Source organism: Nannospalax galili, unplaced genomic scaffold (genome assembly GCF_000622305.1).
Source record: "Nannospalax galili isolate Female #2095 unplaced genomic scaffold, S.galili_v1.0 scaffold571, whole genome shotgun sequence".
Classification (NCBI taxonomy): domain Eukaryota; kingdom Metazoa; phylum Chordata; class Mammalia; order Rodentia; family Spalacidae; genus Nannospalax; species Nannospalax galili.
Genome location: NW_008330297.1, coordinates 1,308,943 through 1,329,665, shown reverse-complemented (window position 1 = coordinate 1,329,665; position 20,723 = coordinate 1,308,943). Strand labels below are relative to the sequence as shown.

At 38.9% G+C, this 20,723-nt stretch overlaps 1 protein-coding gene across 5 annotated transcripts in view; it reads right to left on the bottom strand.

Annotated features, from left to right (window-relative positions):
- Col25a1 (collagen type XXV alpha 1 chain) overlaps positions 1 to 20,723 on the bottom strand; it is a 514,093-nt gene that overhangs the window by 120,721 nt on the left and 372,649 nt on the right. For 4 of the 5 annotated variants that reach the window (XM_008843537.3, XM_008843526.2, XM_008843531.3 and 1 more), the window contains exons 8-10: positions 4,175 to 4,246; positions 3,389 to 3,496; positions 1,015 to 1,050 (exon numbers count right to left, since the gene is read on the bottom strand). In XM_008843537.3, coding sequence (XP_008841759.1) covers positions 1,015 to 1,050; positions 3,389 to 3,496; positions 4,175 to 4,246 — 216 coding nt within the window. Of the gene's footprint in view, positions 1 to 1,014; positions 1,051 to 3,388; positions 3,497 to 4,174; positions 4,247 to 4,962; positions 5,023 to 20,723 lie in introns of all 5 variants that reach the window. The other variant, XM_029568696.1, reaches the window with a different exon arrangement.

Here is a 20,723-nt window from a genome sequence, read left to right as displayed (position 1 = left end):
TTTGGTCTTTTTTTGAGACAGGGTCTCCCTGTAGCCCCAGCTGTCCTGGAACTCACCATGTAGACCAGGCTGGCCTTGAACTCACAGAGATCCGCCTGCCTCTGCCTCCCAGTGCTGGGATTAAAATACAATTTAGATGTAGCTCTCTGTGCACTGTGAACATGGACACCAACAAGCTTACTGAGCTTACCTGCTGGCTCCCTCTGTAGCCAGCCATTTGGACCTACTCATTCTGCATCCCAGATGGGTGTTTGGGAAACAGAAGGATCATCCTGTTTCTCAACAGTGTTCAGAATAAAAACTCAAGTTAAAAAGGCAACTTGAAAGAAAAAAGGGGGAAAAAGCAGTTGAAGGTGCTGCACTGTTTAGGGCTCAGTGAGCCCACATGATATTTCTATGCTGGCAAAGGATCAACAAACCACAAGGAATGTGCAATATTATGTGAAATCATTTCATGACATGGTTTTCGGTGTTGTTTTGGTTTGAATGGCAGAGATCCAAAGAGCACAACTGATTCTCTCTGATTGGAGCCCTTCAACAAACGAAAACTCTAAACTACTGTACAAGATTTGTTGCACAAGACCCAGCCATCCCATTGTCCTCCCTAATTTCTGTGCTGTAGCTCATGTGGCTGCACCCAGCTGGGGGTCTGAACTTAGGTCCTCACACCTGCATAGCAGCCACTCTTACCCACTGTGCCATCCCTCTAGCACAACGTGGGTTCACCTCTGGATTTAATCTCTTCACCAGAGTTTCTTACAAAAGCTTCTCTGATCCTCTGCGTCACCTTTCTCCACTCTTCTACCTGGAATCTCCTCTTTTTCTCTCCTGTATCATTTCTATTGGATAGGCAGGCTTGAGGTCCTCAGCGTGCAATATTGCTTTTAACTTTCACATATTTTACTGTTTTTATTATGAGTCATACAAAATGACTAATTACTCACATACAACCTTGACCACAGTTTTAAATAACCTGGCTTTCTATTAATCTTAAAAAAAAATTGAGATACATACCATCAAACCTTGTTCCCCTGGCTTTCCTGGTTCACCCTTTAAAAAAGCAATCAGAACTTTAGTGATGAGAAAACATTTTAAAACAATTTCAGTGTTTTCTTTTTTCTTTTCCTAAGACTTTCTTGGCCATGTGATTATCAACAACATTTTTTTCAGAATAAATAGAATATAAACATAGTACAAAGGGCAGATATTCTTTCTCTTGAATGTACTTTTATAAGCATTTTAGGATTTAGTGAAATTAGTCTAGATTCTTATGTCTTCCCATGGTGATATAAAGATAGAACTCAGAGACAGTGCCTCTTACTAGGAATTAAAAAACAAAATGTACTAGAAGTGGCTTTGAATCAATCAGAGATGAAGTAAATTGTTTTATCAAAACTGGTAGAGAATCTGCTGCTGTTTCATATGGCCATTTTGTTTTCCAATGATCAGATTAATATAGAACCCTGTCGTGTTTTAACATGCTCATTTTATAATATTGTGTCACATTATTAGGGCAGCCTCTGGCTAACTGATATTTTTGAGAGATCTGTGCCTGAAATTACAATATATGTAGATGCTGTTGGTCTTCCAAAGTGTTTTCCAGCGTACTTTTATAAAATCTTTTTTCTAGTAGTTATGACAGTATTTACAAATTAACTCTGAGATCATAAATAAAAGTCAAACCATTATTTGTGGAGTTCTTTAGAACTTTATCTCTGTAGAAAAGGCTGAGGTTGATGGGCGTCTTCTTCAATCACACTTTACCTTGTTTTTTGAGGCAGGGTCGCTCACCGAAACTGGAGTTTGCTGATTTGGTGAGACTGGCTGGCCAGGGAGCACCAGGATCCCGCCAGAGCTGCAGTTACAAGCACATGCTGCTGTGCTCAGCTTTGACAGGGGTGCTGGGGATGGAACTCAGGTCTTCCCACCCACATGGCACTTTACTGATGGACCCATCTCCTCAGCTCCTAAAAGTAACTTCTAGCATACATTTTATTTCTGCTACAATATATAATATTTGATGATCTGACTAATTTTCTAACAATAAAATGATGGTGCTTGTTGTCTTGGTTTGTTTTGGTTGTTTTTGAAACAGGTTCTCATACCATACCCTAGACTGGTTGGAACTCACTGAGTAGCCCCGGCTGCCTTTGAACTTACAATAATCCTCCTGCATCTGCCTCCTGAGTGATGAGATTATAGGAATAAGCAGCCATGTCTGGCTCGCAAATGCTTTTAACTAGTTTATTTGAAGACAATCTGTGTAGTGACTAGCAGTTAGTGAGAGCTATCAATACCCCCACAGCTGTGGAAGGCTCTCTTCAGGTGCATCAGCCGAAGAAGATGAGACATTAAGCAGTCAGGTTTAGGGTGAAGTCACCACCTACAAACGTTCAGGGAACGGTCCTAACAAGCAGCAGCTGTGTGCTGAGTCAGTTCCTCATTTCTTATGAGCAAACACACAACAGCTTTCCAAAAGGGAAACAGGGCTTCTGAGAAGGTGATTGCGAAAAAGGTTAACATGCCCTGTGTTCTTACACACAGAATCATTGTTAGGAAAAACCCCCCAAAGATATGTGAATTAAAATGCAAAGACAATAAACAATGACATTAATTGTTTTTCTTAATTTTCAAATTTTTCTACTTTTTAGCAAACAAGTTCAGCAATAAACCTTAAATTCTAGTCCTAAAATCTTAATATCAACCTAGTGATTGAATTATTATCCATATATTCCTTTAATTGTTGTGTTGCCTGTACCAAACCAAATCATTTATCAGTTTTCCATATTTCTGTTTCTGATAGGGCTAGTTTAGTGCTGAGATCACTTGTAAATAATTTCTATTAGCTAAGCCTTACATACAAAGGACAGATGATAATACGATCATACCCCTGCTATTTAACTCATTAATTTTATTGTTCTTAGCATTTTTAGCTAAGTTATTTACAAGTGATTAAATATTAATAGATTTTATTTACTTTCCATAAATAGTATGGGACTTAATTGTGTCTGCTAGTGGCCTTTTAGAAAGTCTTATCAATCTCTGGTTTTATTTTTCAGACTAATATCCCACTTAACCCAAAGGCATGCACATACCAGGCAGGACCTGGGCGATACTGGGCATCTCTCACCACAAGCTTCCCAAGGCTTACCTGAAAACCCATGCAGTTGCTGCGTTCAGGGCTCTAGTTTGTTTGCGTTCTCCATGCACTGAGTGGTCAGGGGTGTCCTGCAATAGTTGAGGATGGTCCTACCATTCCACTTCCATCAGCCTCTTCTAATCACTTGACCCTCTGCCCTCTAGCCCCTGGCTACCTTCTTCCATCAGAGTTTTCACCCCGTAACATGAAACAAAATCCATGGGAACAGTGATCAAAGAAGAAACTCACGGGCACTCCTGGCATTCCACGGGGACCATCCTTCCCTGTGTCCCCAGGTGGGCCTCTTGGACCGGGAGGACCTGGAGGTCCTGGAGGCCCCGCCTGTCCTTGGTCACCCTGGAACAGGAAGGGAATGAATCGACAACAACCATTAATAGTCAGATTATCTTTTCAGCACTTTAAATTCATATTATCTAATCCTCATTTACATTAGGAGAGCCATAAATATGAAACCTATAGACAATGTTGCCAGCAGGGAGCAAATTTTATCCTGGGAGAGCTGAACAGATGCTATAAAAACCAAATCAGCTCTAAACCCAGCATCGCAGCTCTCAGAGGTGTGAGTAATTACAGTATTCAGAGTTGATAGAAAGTCTTTGTATCTATAGCCATGCTGCGTCAGTCATATTCCCCCTGATGAATGGATGGCTGAACTCACAATTTGAAAAATGTATTTACTTTGATAACCTCTAAGATTAGGCATCATAGGCCCTTGCCCGTATTGCATAATAGATTTATAATTTATTAAAGCTGGAGAGCTTAGGAACTATATCTTTTATAATTTATTTATTTTTTTAATAAAGAAAACATTGATGGGCTTTTTGGACCATTTTGTTTTGCTACTTCCACACACATGTCAGATGCAAGTCACTAAACATAATTTTGCCCTGGGATATTTACAAAGACCCACCCACCACCCAGGCCCCACAAACGAAAGATAAATGCAAAGCATCAGTACCCAAGCAATAACTGAACATAAAGAAGAAATCAGATCCCAGCAAGAAGCAGCACTACCTTAATCAGGCGGCGTTTAATGAGCTGCTGATCAGCAGAGAGAAAGCCATGATTGATTTTAGGAAACACCATCTGATCAGTCAGGTGAGGTCAAAGGTTGAAGTTCAGAGATGAGAGAGTTGAAGAATAAGCATCAGAAGACCCCGAGGAAGAAATAAAGATATATACATTAGACTTGTAACGATCATTAAATAAAATGGAACCGGCACTTGTGTCTGACAACAGACGCTCAGCTTCTGGGAAAAAAGACAACCCCCAAATGGCACGAGTCCAGACTTCCAATTAGAAGTGAATCCCTTTTGTACCCCATCATTTTGATGTTGGTGTTCGGTCTTTTAGCATGTCTATTTCCAGAAGCAAGTGAACTGGGGTGACCCCACATTCAGCATTCTGAGCAGAAAGTCTACAGATGAAGCACCAGTTCCATTCCGTCAGACCTGTCAACCAGCATAATGTGGCACGAACCAAAGATTAGAGTACTTTGAATTAATTGTCTGGAAAGCATCATAGAGCACTCAAATGCATGCGAATTCTGCCGTGGAGATGCAGTACTCTCCCAGGCAGCCACGTCTCCAATCTTCACTGCACTTCACTGCTTGACCTCATTACCCTCCTCACGGGTACTCAGGAGAACATATCTGACCTCACTGATACACAGGAGTTCCCAGGTGCCCAACATGGTCAGCTGACATGAGCAGAAGAAGTTGGGAAAGCCCACTGCATGGTTCTTGCTGACCCTTATGCTGATTGCAGCTCTGACTGAGCAAACATGAGAGTCATCCACAAACCTTGACGGTGAGGATCTGATTGCTGTGTAGGGCAGCAACTGTGGGGAAGCCTGGCAGGCCCTGTGGACAAGGCACAACACCAAAACAACACGACACAAAACGTCACACAGACATTTCACTGGTGGACAAACAAAACAAGTACACACTAAAACCTCCCTGTCCTCACTTGGGCTCTGAGCACCCCATAACAGAATTAGACACAAAAAAGGCTCACAGGTGAACCAGCCATTACTCAAAGCACGGTTCGGAGAGACTAAGAACCCATGGTTTTGGTTTCCACTCCTTGTGGAAGGTACCGGGGGGCTCTCTGCACACTCTGGTGTTTACAGCTCTTAATATTTCTGCAATCTTTTTTTCAAAAGGTTAGTACAAAATGGAGATAACTTCAGACATTGTTATGAAAACACACGTTTCCGTCTATTGATATTCTGCTTACAAATTAGGACATATAGTACATGTATTAATGCTTTTGATCAAAAGTGAACCGAAGTTTACTGTCATATCAGAAGTATTCCATAGAATAAACACAGTTGGACTCACAAAAAAAAAGCGTTACCACCCACAATCAAAATGTCTCTCTCTGATTGTGCAGTGATTCTCAGGTCTGCCCTATTTCAGGAACTTGTGTGAGGCGGTAGATGGAAATCTGTCTCTTATAACATGTGGATTTCATGTCAGGGGGATTTACGGTCACACTCTGAAGTAATCATTTCTGTCACATAACTTTTCCAAAGAATTTGACAGTTCACACAACCCCTTAAACAGAAAAGAAAAGAGGTTTGGGACTCTTCACCGAGGAGAACAGGGAGGCGTTTCAGAAATTCATACTGCAACAACTGGCACTAGTTGTCCACATAGGCGTTATCAACTGGGAAAATCTGAGAGAGAAATTTTGACTTTGTTCCATTTCTTTTTTAAAAACATGGGAAACCAGAGTCTTTTCTTCCATTTACCAAACACAGACCATGTTTACTAATAAGTAAACAACCATCACAGCCAATTTCCGTGGCTGCTTCTCACCCAGTTCTATTTTGAGGGCACTTTTCAAGAAAGGGCAGGAAGTTTCTAGGTTTTAAATTTTATTAGTTTACTAGTGGGTATTTCCTCCTTATTTTCCTGGTGCGAGGGTATGTTTTTCTTTTTAAGACAGTCAATAAAATTAGGTTTGCAGTGTGAAGACATGGCTCGGCCCTATTGCTTTCGCCTCTCGTTGTTCTGGGCCAAGACCTCTCAGGAAGCCTGAAGCCCGGCAAAGGAAATCTTATCCCTTGTGCCAAATCTGCTCTGATAAGGGTATTAAGTGGCTGGGCAGTTTTGAGGTGACCTGTGTCCTCTTTCGCTTCCTCCTAAGTAAAAGTCCTTTTAACATCGACTCTGCACAAACTCAGAGATGCCACAAGTTGAAAAACAGATGTGTACAATTTGCTTTTGTTTTTACTATGGAATATGAGTTTAAAATGTTATTAGGTGGTAATGTGCCAGCATCTTTCCATCTGTGACTCATTAGCCCTATATTACACAGTCAGAATTTTATATATAAACCTCATATTTATATAACAAAAACAGATACAAACAAGAAGTCTATGAGGCATCAGAATCTTGATTAATGGTGATAAATCATACTGTCACTTGAAACAGGGTTATCTAACAAAATAATTTTTAGAGTGAAAACCTTTGCACAACACACATGGTAGGCCTTTGAAATGTTTTGAAATTTCAACATATAAATAAGTCACTTCTGTACTCATATTTGAGAAGGACCAGCTTGTTGTGGGACCATATTTTCATAATGCTCACACAAAAGTGCAAAGTTTTTTAAAAAGTGCAAAGTTTTGTAACTTCTTGGTTTGAGTTCCTATTTTAATGAGATTGAAAGAAGAAGTAGACAGGTAATTTTCACCTGGGCCTCAAATAGGAAATCTCCATTTGAAGTTTATTTTGTCTTTCTCAATCATGTTAATTCCGAAATGCTACATGGTAGGTACTTAGAACTGTATTTAAGACTACAGAAAGGACCTCAGGAGCTCATATGTAGCAAAGTAAACACAGGCTGTGCAGAAGGGTCCTTTTAAATTCTAAGGAGAATTCTGTGCTCTGGGCTGCAATATCCTAAGACCCTATGCCTCTCAAAGTTGGAAAAAAAGTAACCCTAAAAGTTTAAGACTGGGTTTTAATTAACGGTGAACAATTTTATTTTCTTATATAAAACAAACAATGATACACTCTGGGGTAGAATGCAACAGTGCAAACATTTTAAAACAGGTTCCCATATTGTGGTGATAATGAACCCCATCTTCAAGAGGCTTCTTCTGGCCACAGGCAGACTGTGCACTCCTGGCAGAAGTGGGTGTCAAAGCACCGATGCCTCACTTAGCCTCAGGACACGGCCTTCTATCATCATAACTTCTAGGCTTCCTTAGCTTTTCATACAGAGGAACACTGCTTCATTAAACATGCTATTTTCCCCATCGTTAGTCTTAGCCTTTTCTAAACAAACAAAATGGTCATATTTCACTTGGTTTTACATCTTAGAAACCTTGCCTGGTACACAGATGATTCAAGCCAGTATGGAAAAGTGTGTGTCTCCAGAAAACCACGGTGAGAGAATTCAGCAACAAGCTCAAATACTGAAATTATTTGTACATATTTTCTCCCCCAAATATTGTGAATTCTTAAGAAACAAGCACAAGCGCAGACTACCTCATAGAACCATGTTCCCACTGGAGAGCGCGGCATTCAGGACAACTTTCTACATCTCCCGACTTTCTGTGCAGGAGGTATCTACCACCTTGGCCACTGCTGTGCCAATGTCACATGAGGTACCTTCCACAAGTAAAGATGCCCTTGTATCCAAAGGGATTTATTTACACAAGTAAATAATCCATGGGAAATGTTTCCAACTACAAAGTGGCTATAAATTTAAGGTGCTGTCATTTTTATCATATACTCTGTAATGACGAATTTATACCATTACATTATAGTGAGAAAATTTCTTTTTTTATCTGTATTCCAAAATCAAAAATTGCTGAAGATTAAATACTTTTCATAAGTTAAAACTTTTTTCTTCTAAGTTTGTAACACATGTGTACAGTGGCAAAAATTTATTTGAACAGATGTGAGGCTATCTCTAGTTCCCGATGACCCTTTTTAGTGTGAATATGCCTGAATTCCACTGCAGAATTTGATCATTGGATTACAGGGTCGGACAATATACAGTGCATGAATAATATCAACTTCCTACTTCCTAAAAACTCTAAATTCTGAAACACATTGGACTTTGAGGCTTTCGAGGATTGTGAGCTCAGTTCAAAACTGATAACAAAGAAAGGGGCCTTTAGCAGAATGAATGGGTATAGAAAAAATAGTAGGCTTTAAATTTAAGGCAATAAATTTTGTTTCCATAACAAACCTTGTTAATAAAGGCTAATCTGGGAAATGCCCAGCTTAAATATGTGACATGAATTATACATTATAATTTGTGCTAGTTTGTAGCATTTGAACAAACTTTTTGATTTTATTAATCAGGATCAGCCTAATTAACTGTTACATGGTACATATACTTATTTGCTTTAATAAATATATAAGCACATTTATAATTAGCATATGTATATTACAAGTACTGCAAAAGGAAACATGCTAAATTTTGTTCTTTTACGGAAAGCATTTCTTATTTAGAACATCAATGTGACTACCAAACACTGCCTAACAACTGGCTTACACTGCCCTAAAAAAAGGAAAAGCAAACTTTAAGCTCCACCTGAATTTCATGAACTATGCATTTGAACTACAAATTTTTGAGTAACAGATTCCTAGTTCCTAAAGACTCTTTATGCTAAGATGGTGCAGAATGACAGTATTGTGAAATGCGGCAATATTTTCCACCTACATTTCTGTATGACCTCAGTTGCACTTTACTTAAGGATTCTAAGCCAAGGGCTCACCTCAACTTAAATACACTCTATTTTACAAAAGGAAACAGTTTACGTCTGGCAGAGGAGGTACAGCATAGATCAGGAAAGAACAGCTCCAAGAGAATGGGATGCACTAGCTGACAGGGCACCTGATATGGAAGGGGACGTGGGCATTTGTCCAGTAGCCTCTGAGAAAAGTCCAAGTGCTTTGCATCTTTCATGTGAAAATGAAGGCCAGACTGCCCTGCTGTTCCCAAGAAGCTTGGCTCACCGTTCTGGCTGAATGGCTATTTGCTAAACTTCTTTGCAGAACATTAAACTGAGTCGACTGAATCCTTGGGCACACACTCTGGCTGGTAGTCTCTCCATAGCAAAACTTGGAGAGTCCCATGGGACTCAGCACGTGGTGGATGGTGACCCCTATACTTCCTACTCCGTCTGTGAGGCTCACCAGCCTCAGTAAATAAAGTGTAGCATGCAGTAAAAGCCCAGTAGACCTGGGGTAAGTGAACTCTTTAAAGGTGATTTTAGCAAGGAAAAGATCCTGACACACTTGGACGGCTCACTAGAGTGCATTCCTCAGACTGACAGCGCTGTAGGTCCTTCTTCCACAAGTTCATCTGGCCCTGTTCCTAATATCCCCATTAGCCCATACTCTAACTTTATGGTGCTTACCCAAGATTTGCTTAGCAGCACAAGATGAAAACAAGAATCTGGAGCTTGAAAACTCTCTTGACATTTGCATGTTTCCAAAAAAGGCTAAAATATTGAGTGTAAGGATGTTTGAACACTCTGTAGTTATCTTTATACTTCATGTGACTTGTACATATAGAGCAAACTCAAATGATTATAAAGACAGCAGACAGTAAAGTGGAGAAGCGGATTTAGAGTTGTATCTCAGTGGAGCAGCATTTCTAGGGCCCCACGCTGGATATTCTAGATGTCTGTTCATCTAGAGCTCCTCTACCTCAGTTTTCCATTGTGGATTCAGCATGTCTCATAATGAACCACACACACACACACACACACACACACACACACACACACACACACTCATGCACAATATCAACACAACAGGAAGTGGGGAGAACTGGCTGATCTGGAGGGTGAAATCAGGCCTAGATTAAATTGCTTTTGCTGAAGAAGGAAAACTTGAGGCTACATCTTCCATTGCTTATTAAGAAACTAGAAATCGATATTTCTTTTTTTTAGTGAGAAACCAGAACCCAAGATTTCTCTACCCTTGCCCCACACTTTTTTTTTGAGACAGGGTCTCCCTCTCAATCTCACAGAGGTCCTCCTGTCTCTGCCTCCCAAGTGCTGGGATTAAAGGTATGTGCCACCATGCCCATGTAAAACTTTCTTTTTTAATGACTGTTTCAGGTTGTAAATGCTTGCTACTAATTCGATTTTAGTATAGAATATTTTGTAGTTCAACCAAAAGTATATTTGATGGTAGGATCTGGACCACAGATGAGCAGTTAAAGATTTCTGACGTAGTGCTTTTGAAAGTTGAATTAGAAATAAGGGCTTTAGCCTCAAATCAAAAATTTTTTAAGCCTCACAATATGTTTTACTTCTTTCAATATTCAAATACTTTTATAGAGATTAAATAATAAAAGTTATATCATACTTTCTTATGTAGATTCAAACTTCTACCTAGTAACGTTTTTATTCCTAACAGATTGCCTTTACAATTTTAATGTATATTTTTAATGAAATTTTTGCGCATTTCATACAATAAATCTTAAGTGTATGTAGACCTCCCTCCCCCACCAGATTTATTTCATGCATTCTGTCTCATGTTAAGTCCCATCAAGTCAAGTGTTTGTATCCAGATGTCCCTCAGTGCAAGTTCATTCACTGGGGTCTAGTCAGCCTGTCTAGAACCACTCCCTTAAAGAAGATCAACTCTCCCTCACTCAGCAGTGATCAGATGCCAATAGATCCTCGGCTGAGGTTGGGGCTTCTTCCCCATTTCCCCATTTCTATGCTGGGTTTTTGTCTGTCAAATCGAAAATATTTATCCCCACTGGTGAACTTCATTTTGCTGCATTAAAACTTGGAGAAAGAGTTACAAGTTCTCAATGCAGTAATCATATATTGTAATTTAGAATATTGATTCTAGAGTTAAAAATTCAAAATACGATTGTCGCATAGTATTTGGGGAGATATAGGACAAGGTGTAATTCTTTATGAAAAGAGCTGCATTTCCCAGTAAAGGGTCTATTTGGGGGAGGCCTTGATTTGACCTCTTAATGAAAGAGATTGTTACAATCTACAGGAGAATGATGGTTTCAGACTCCAGAACAGAATGTTATGAATTTTGTGAAATTAAGTCTAAATGTTATGACTTCCATATGTGGCTAAGAAAAAAAAAATCACAGTGTCATGTGGATATTAGAAATCACAATGTGAAATTTCTACTGTTTGTTTTCATTTCCTGGTTGCAAATGATGATGTTATTTGGTGTAGGTTTAGTATAGGTTTTATTTACATTAAGTTATTTACATTAAGTTACATGTAACTTTATACATTCAACTTTAAAAAATAATTTAAAAAAATATTTTATTATTTTTATTTTATGTGTATGAGTGTTTTGCCTGCATGTGTGTAAGTCATGTGGTACAATGCCCACAGAAGCCAGAAGAGGGCATTGGATCTCCCTGGAACTGGAGTTATGGATGGTTCGTAGCCACCATGTGGTTGCCGGGAATCAAACCTGGGTCCTCTGCAAGAGCAGTCAGTGCTCTTAACTGCTGAGCCATCTCTCCAGCCCCACATTTAACTTTTTAAAAAATGCTTACATATTATTTTTTGTGTGAATGTATGTGTAGGTGTGTGGGTGTTCACATGCCACAACGTATGTGTGGAGGTCAGAGAACAATTTTCAGGAGTCAGTTCTGTTTCCACCATGTAAGTTTCAGAGACTGTCAAGTTTGGTAGTTTAGTCAAGTTTACCTGCTGAGCCATCTCACTGGCATTCAGTTTTTAAAAGTGACATGTATTTATCCACATAATTTACTTGAAATAACTACTCTGTTAATATTCACATTTCTACCTCAAATTTCTTTTTTATACTTCCAGATTTCAAATATGTAAATGATGACAGTTCACATAAATGTCAATATTAAAGATTAAATCATCTTAGAAAGTTATTAAAAATGAGAGCTTAGTAAGAATTATATACATTTTCTTTAAGTTCAATTCTCTACATAAATATGCTTAACATCTCTTTAATCAAAGGAATTTTCTTGTATATAACAGAAGCTACATTTTTTTCTTCCTATAAAATCATTAGTTTTTAGTAACAATGGAATGATTCATTTTCTGCCAGTAAATATAAAAAAGGAAAAAAAGTAAATGACAGTGTTCTGTTTGCATATCAAGGAAAAATTCTTTCTCTGATGTCTTAAGATATCTAAAAGCAACAGTCCAATTTGCAAACTACAGATGGTTTTTAGCGGATATTATATTTTCCTCCAATGAATCTCTGATTTCACTACCTACAAGTCACAAGTTTCCATGCTAAAGGCCAGGTGGCATCTGGGATACTTAGATAAGGTACCAGTTCTACCACCTCATCAACTACACCTTTATGACTTCCATATGTGGCTAAGAAAAAAAAAAATCACAAGATGTATGTCTGTCATGTCATGACTGAAAGTGATGCTTGTTTTTACGTATGGCACTGCCAAGCTCCTCACTGGTGACATGGGATGTTAGTAATTATGGAACATGAACGAGAAAGAATTTATCATTTCACAGGTCTGGGATGAGGTTTCATATGCAGTTGAGATGAAGCTTCACAAACTGAACTTTACAACTGTTCATGTTGCTTGACCTGTGAAACTTCTGGGCTGTTTATGCTGGAAAAAGACCTACTAAGGGCAGATTAGAGAAAAGATTTCCCTTCATTTTCATCCTTGTAGGATGGTCATCTGACTAGAGATGAGGAAGGAGATGAAAAAGTGAAATTGAAACCAGGAATAGATAGGAGACAGTGGCAGGGAGTGCTACAGGCCTCACAGGGTTGCAGGAAATTCTAAGGACAGAGCTCATGCCTGTAAGTTAAGCACTTGGGAGGCAGGAAGATCACCTTGAGTTCCAGGCCAGCTTGGGCTACAGAGTGAAACTCTACCTCAAAAGAAGAAAAGAAAAGAAACAAACAGAAAATGTAGAAGGCATTGTCTGTGGACAACTGGGAAATTATTATTATTTTTTTTTTTAGTTTTGAGAACTTCAGACATGAGTACTGTCTCTGTATTATTTCCATCCCAGTCCCCCTCCAACTCCTCTCATGGCCCCCCATTCCCCTCAATTTCTTGTCTCCTTCTTTGATTATTATTGTTATGTATAAACAAATTTTGCAGTATACGTGCATGTGTGTGTGTGCGCGTGCGTGTGTGTAATACACTGAGTCGATTTAGTGGTGCTTCTGTGTATCTGTGTTTAGGACTGCTCTTTTGGGATTTAGATGACCTCTCAGGGAGCTCATCCCTGGAGAAAACTGACTCACCCTGACTCAGCATCCTGCTGCTCTCCATCTTGAGGTAGGACCCCATGGCCATGGCATGTCAAGTGCTTTAGCCAATTGGGAAAATTTATATTGATCTAAGTCAAGGCCAGAATATATGATTAAAATGAAAATTTACAAAAGAAGTACAGTTTAAAGATATTAAATGTATTTCTTTTTTAAAAGGGATATTTGTAGAAGTATCTATGTAATTGGATTATAGCAAGAAATTTGTCAAAATTTATTTTACTGTCTTTAGATACTGAATGGAGAGACCTTAACTAGAAACCAATGAGAACTGAATTTGTAATTGGCTGAACAGCCCACCCAGGCAATAGTGAATAACCAGTCACATCTTCATGACTTCAGTCCTGTCCCGGCCAATGTTTCTATCAGTGAATGGGACTGGTCCTCTCAAAGTCTGGGAATGCTGTCTTTGTATGAAGATCTATTTGTATAGCTATCTCAAAGCTTCAGAAAATTGGAGCAAAGAAAACAAATAGCATTTGTTGCCTGTGGCTAAGAATGCAGAGGCATCCATAATAGGATGACATGATCTGAATATACCAGTAACACGGGAATAAAAATATAGAGCAGTCCATGGATCCAGTAAACATGCTGCATCACATAAACACACAGCTGAGGAGCTGAGTATTCATAACAGAAAAATGGTTTTGCAATTTATGGTGGCAATAAACTTATATACTACTGTGTTCGAAGGCAGCTAATGTTTAAAGCTCATACAATTCTGGGCTGTGTTACTGTGCTCAGCTGGTTATACTTTACTCATGCCTGAATTAATAGGCTTAGTTTCTGGGCATTTACCCTTTAAGGAGGACATAATCATTTAGGAACATCTATTATGAACAACTAAGATGGTAAGAAGGCACCAAAGCATCACAGGAGGGACAGACGGAGGAGAGACTGAGGCAGAAGAGATGGACCGTGCGTGAGAGGCATTTTGAACAGATTTGACTCTGAGTGGAGAACACGGAGCAGAAACCGTAGGAGAACCAGGTCTACTTGGTTTTTGTCCAGCCACCACTTGCTGAGAAACACAGCCTAGAGGGGTAAACTAGGGGACCTTGCAGTTCCTTATAAACTTGAACGCAAGTGCTTCTAAAAACTCACTGCAGAACTGTCCAATGGAAGAAGAGTTAGTTCACAAGGCAGAACTAAAACTGAATATATAGAAGTAGAGACCTGCAGGCATCCATTCCAAGGGGAAGCAATGCATGTTGAATGCTTATTCAGCAAATGACTGAATTACTTCATGATGTTTAGGATGGCTATAATCAGTGCTGTCTGCTTTCTAAGAGCGTGAACTCCTTGTCACTGGGGGTGCCCAAACAGAACTCGGGAACTATGAACTTGGGGCATCCTGTAGGGGTTAGCTGTGAACTGGGTTTATGTTACCATTATGAAAGTTTGACAGAACAGAAAGTATCTCCTATTCATATTATGTTCCACTTCACTACTCTAAGTATGTCTGCAACTAGGATGTTTCTGAAGCAGGGTCTTAACTACATAGCACAGGCTGGCCTCCAACTCATAATCTTCTAGCTTCATACTCCCCAGTGCATACAGTTGTCAGCCAAGACGCCCTGCCCCTTTGTTATTCTTTCAAAATAGTACGATCAAGCCTTACCTAGAAGCTCTTCCTGGCACTGACAAGTGATTTTAAATTCTAATGAAATTCCTTAATTACAATTCTTATGTTACCTCAAAGTTGAAAACACAGCAAGACAAAGAATATTTTAGGCACATGCAACTCGTTTCTTTTTGCTCCCAGTGCTTCCTTCTACCCTTGTGGACTGCCCCTTCAAATTTTGCATTTGTTGCTCTCAGAGAAATCAGGTTTCAATTAATTTTTTTTTTATCAAGGAGGACACAGAAAAAAGAGCGAAGTAATACCACCCCGAATTAGTACTTCCTTTTAATATTTGCTAGTACAGCTGTAAGGGACAATTCCAAACAACTTATGAACTTGTTTTTTATTGGAGCCCCAATAGAGCAATTTTGTTAGGAATGTTTATATGGGGAGATGTTTCCATTAATCCAACTCTACAACCAGAACAACAAACTCCAAGAAAACATGTATAATGCATTACAACATGACTGTTTCAAGACATATACTGACTAGCATTGCAAGAATAATTCTTTCGCTAAAAAAAAAAATCCCATGCAACTACATTTATATTATGGTTCTAAATATCCATAAACTTTAGCTGTGACCAACATGGATATTTAAGATAGATTATTTTAAGAAATAAACTAGCATACTGTTAAAGAAAACTTCTAGAAAAAACTTTGAAATTCAGGACCACTTTTCCCCTGCCTTTCAAAGGTTGTGAGGGCTCTATTTATGTCCTAAATAAAGGACATAATTTATCTTGTTCATGTTATTTGCATGTTATTTATTTGATAGTCTATTTTATATATGTGACTTGAGAGGTTTTTCAAAATTCTTTTATTCTATAATTTATATTTTATTTCTAAAATTGATTATTTTTATCTTATGTGTAAAAGTATGTAAGTATACCTATGTCATGCAATGCCCATGGAAGCCAGAAAAAGGTGTTGGATCCCCTGGAACTAGAGTTACAGATAGTTGTTAGCCCCATGTGGGTGCTGAAAATCAAACCTGGGTCCTCTGCAAGAGCAGCCAGTGCTCTTAATCTCTGAGCAATCTCTCCAACCCCTATAATTTTATTTTAAACAAAAATATCTTAAGAACAGCATAAATTATACTGGAATCATTATACAAAACTACCAAGTTCAAGCTAAAACTAATTTTATTCTTTCATAATAAGAGACTAGGCACATTAATAAAGTAAATTTTATGACAGAACAGGCTGATATTTACCAGTGTGAGAGGTCAATGTGATTTTTTAAAAAAAATGCAACGTAAATTATTTTTAAGGCGATAATGTAGCCCCCTTTCCTATAAAATACATGACTTAGTATCAATTACTTTGTGACCTAGTAGTTTTCACACTGTGTGGATGTTATCATCATAGTATCAGAAGCAAAATGATTGTAATATCTTCTATTTCAGACTCCACTGTCATCAAGGAAAACAAATATGTAAACAGGTGGATGTAATGCATGTAGAGTGCCTGTCTCACATGGAGCCAACAGAACTCCACACACACGTAAAGCCTGTGTGGGATGCATGCAGAGCGCCTGTCCCACATGAAGCATTTGGACTCCACACACACGTAAAGCCTGTGTGGGATGCATGCAGAGCGCCTGTCCCACATGAAGCATTTGGACTCCACACACACGTAAAGCCTGTGTGGGATGCATGCAGAGCACCTGTCCCACATGAAGCAGATGGACTCCACACACACGTAAAGCCTGTGTGGGATGCATGCAGAGCGCCTGTCCCACATGAAGCATTTGGACTCCACACACACGTAAAGCCTGTGTGGGATGCATGCAGAGTGCCCCACCGGGAAGAGATGAACTGCATTCAGCTGCTGAAATGAGAGTATGGAAAACATGGACCTGCTAGTACCAGATCTTGCCATTTGATAAGAAAAAATTTTCAATTAAAATGTTAGCAATTATTTGGATAAGCAAAATAAATTTATTTATTATCAGGATATGTACCACAGGTTCCCAGCCTACAGCTTCTGATCTCCCTAAGAATAATTTTTTCTAAACAGAGAGGATTACACAAAACAATGCAAAGATCCCAATGACAAGAAAGAATAAAGATATCTAATTCCTTTCCTTCACTATAACTATTAGTCCCTACCATGAACAGAAACGCCATATAAGTTGTGACAGTTTCTCAAAGTAAAACCCAGGCAGCACACCCCATTTTATTTGACACATTCTAAACATCGTGACTATAGCAGTTACCATATAAAATTCTGGGTAGACACTATGACTTAAACTGTGCCTTCTTCCCTGACACATTTTATTAGAACTACATGGCTCCAAAATGGAAGTAATACCACAGGCCAGGATAGAGTTACCGCGTTAGCAGTCACCATGGTCCTGGGGACACAGCAAGCTGTCTCCATTTCTGTTTTGTTTGACTTTCCTGCCAAAAAGTGTAAAATGAAGAGTGAAGTTGTAAATGTCTCTATGAACTTTCTGAACAAATCCAAAGTATTTCCTAGATCTCCAGATAGTCCTTCTTCCTGAAACCCCTCAAAATTAATTTCCTTTTACAATGGTACAGAATAATTGCAAATGACTACTAAACAAAAGATTGCAAGACTAGAACACCATTCTGTAGTGAACCAGAAAGGAAAGGAAAGGAATGCGTTTTGGAGTGTTGTATTCCAACTTCCCAGCATCGAGGCTCCTTTAGCAGCTTCCCTTCAGGGCAGAAATCATGTATCTACCTACACGTGACTAAAAACGGCATGCACAATAGGGTGAACCTCTGAATATAAACAGCCATTAGCCATTTGATAGAGAAAGAATGATTGTCAAAAGATAAAATGGGCCTGGCCCAGATGACTCAGTGGGGAAGGATGCCTGCCTGAGAACCTGAGTTCGATCCTCAGAACCCACACAGTAGGAGGAGAGAACCCACTCCTTCATATTGTCCTCTGACCTCTGCATGTGCACACACATAATAAATAGATGAAAATTTAAAAAACGTAAAAAGGTAAAAATGTTTCTAATACTGCTTTCATAATCAAATCGATTATCAAATGGGCTATACGTTTTTAAATAAAGATGTCAAAGAAAAGTGTGAGCCTTTTTGCCACACAATAAATATCAGTCATGTTAAAAAAGACAAAATAAACACCTGATAACACTATGCTAATAGTTTATTATTTTTCCAGTGCTTACTGTCTCAAAGAACAGTCCAGTGGGGTAAGAGAATAGGGAAAAATTAAGGCTGATAATTTACCAGGTGCTACTATAACATAACTTCAAGGAGATGTGAGAGCCTCTTCAGAATCAAAAAGTTCATATTCGTATAAAAACCAACCTAACGTTCATATGGAATCATAAAAGACCCCGGATAGCCAAGGCAATCCTGAGTACAAAGAGCAATGCTGGGGGGACTACCATACCAGATTTCAAACTGTATTTTAGAGCTATAGTCATAAAACAGCACGGTATTGACACAAAAAGAGACATGTAGATCAATGGAACAAAAGAGAAGACCCAGACATGAGTGCACACAATTACAGTCACCTGATATTTGACAGAGGTGCCAAAAATACACACTGAAGGAAAGACAGCATCTTCAAGTGATGCTGGCAAAACTGGATCTCCACAAGTTAGAAAAATAAAATTAAACTCATATCTATCACCCTGCACAAAAGTCAATTCCAAATGGAACAAAATCTTCAATAAGAAATATGAAATGCCAAAATGGTTAGAAGAAAACATAGGCAAAACCCTATAAGATACAGATGCAGGAAAGGACTTTCTAAATTGGACTACAGTTGCTCAGGAATTAAGGTCAACAATCATCAAATGGGACCTCATTAAACTAAAAAGCTTCTGTACAGCAAAGGAAATAATCAGCCAAGTGGGAGAAAATCTTTATTAGCTATATATCTGACAGAGGATTAATATCCAGAATATAAAAAGAACTCAAAAAACAAAAAAGAAAACAAACGATCCAATTAAAAAATGGGCTACGGATCTGAACAGAGAGCTCTCAAAAGAAGAAATAAAAATGGCTAAGAAATACTTTTAAAAGTGTTCAATATCCTTATTAATTAGGGAAATTCAAATCAAAACTACTTTAAGATTTAATCTTACTCCAGTCAGACTGGCTAAGATCGAGAGAGCAAATGACAACAAATGCTGGAGAGGATGTGGGGAAATGGGAACACTCATTCACTGCTGGTAAGATTGCAAACTAGTGCAACCACTGTGGAAACAAGTATGGACAACTCTTAAAAATTAAAAATAAATCTACCATATGATCTGGTTGTACCATTCCTTGGCATATACCAGGACTCAGTATCCTATTGCAGAGATCCGTGTTCAGTCATGCTTGTTGCTGCTCTTTTCACAATAGCTAAGAAATGTAAACAACCTAAATGCCCCTCAACCGACGAATGGATAATGAAAATGTGGTACATTTATACAGGTCAACTCAGCAGTAAAGAAAAATGAAATTTTTAGGTAAATGGCTGGAACTAGAACAGTTACACTAAGTGAAGGAATAGACTCAGAAAAATGAGTGATGTGGGTTCTCTCTTATTTATGGATCTTAGCTCCAAATTCTTAGATGTGAGTAAATATCCTGATGTAACCACAGGAGCCAGGAAAATGGAAAGAAACCATGGGGGTAAAGAGGAGGAAGGAGCTCAGGAGCTAGGAATAGTAGGAGATAGCTATTATCAAGGGGGAAGTGGGAAAAAGGGGAGGGAAGAGGGTTATACATAAGGAGAGAGAGGAGAGATAAATAATGCTTAGGTGGTGTGAAAAACCAGAGAGAAATGTATCAGTTCAAAAGCCTACTGAAAAACACATAAACAATGTATATATAAGTGCACACGTACAGCTGAAGCTTACAAAGCAAAGAACAGAGCAGTGCCAGGGAGTAGAAACCTCCCTTTGAGTGTCTAAGAGACTCTCAGAATAACTCAGGTTATTGTCACAGCCCTTGCTTGTCTCCTAGAACTTGAAGGTGAGACCCTATTGCTGAAGACAGGCTATACTTCAGACATAGGACTCGGAGCAATGGTGCTGTAACTGACCTGGAAACATCTTCCCTGAAGACTAGCTCCCATAGCATGTAAGTTACTATGCAAACTGCCAAGGGAGAAAATCATTCAATGATCCCATCCAGTTGTAAAGTCTATGAACCACAAAAATGACCAGCCCAGCAAGTAATCTTTACTGGTACAGTAGTAGCACTTTTATCTTAGGGTAATCAACAGCTGGCTAATTGCACTTGAGGCTCACTCAATGGGTGGTACTGCCAACATAGCCGAATACACGTGGCTGTAGAGGTCATAGATCCTAGGGAAAACCCTATGTCTGTCACATGCCTAGACCAACGCAATTTCTTAGTATATTTTAAATATGTATCCTTATATTTACAGACAAGTGTACCTCTCACCACTCATCAAAGAAGCTTTTTCTTGTAACAGATGGAAACGATTACAAAGTTTCACAACCGGTCAAATGCAGAGATTAAGTGTCTGTGAGTTGTCCGGCCCTAAGTGACACATCTACAATGCAACTTCTATACCTAAGACTCAGGGAACATAGCAGAATACGGGGAAGAAAGAATATTATTGCATCTTTCCACTCTCACTAATGAAACTTCCTCATGCAACCAATGTTGATTAACCCAGAAAATCACAGCTGTCCGAACTGCAGTGAATAGGAGACTG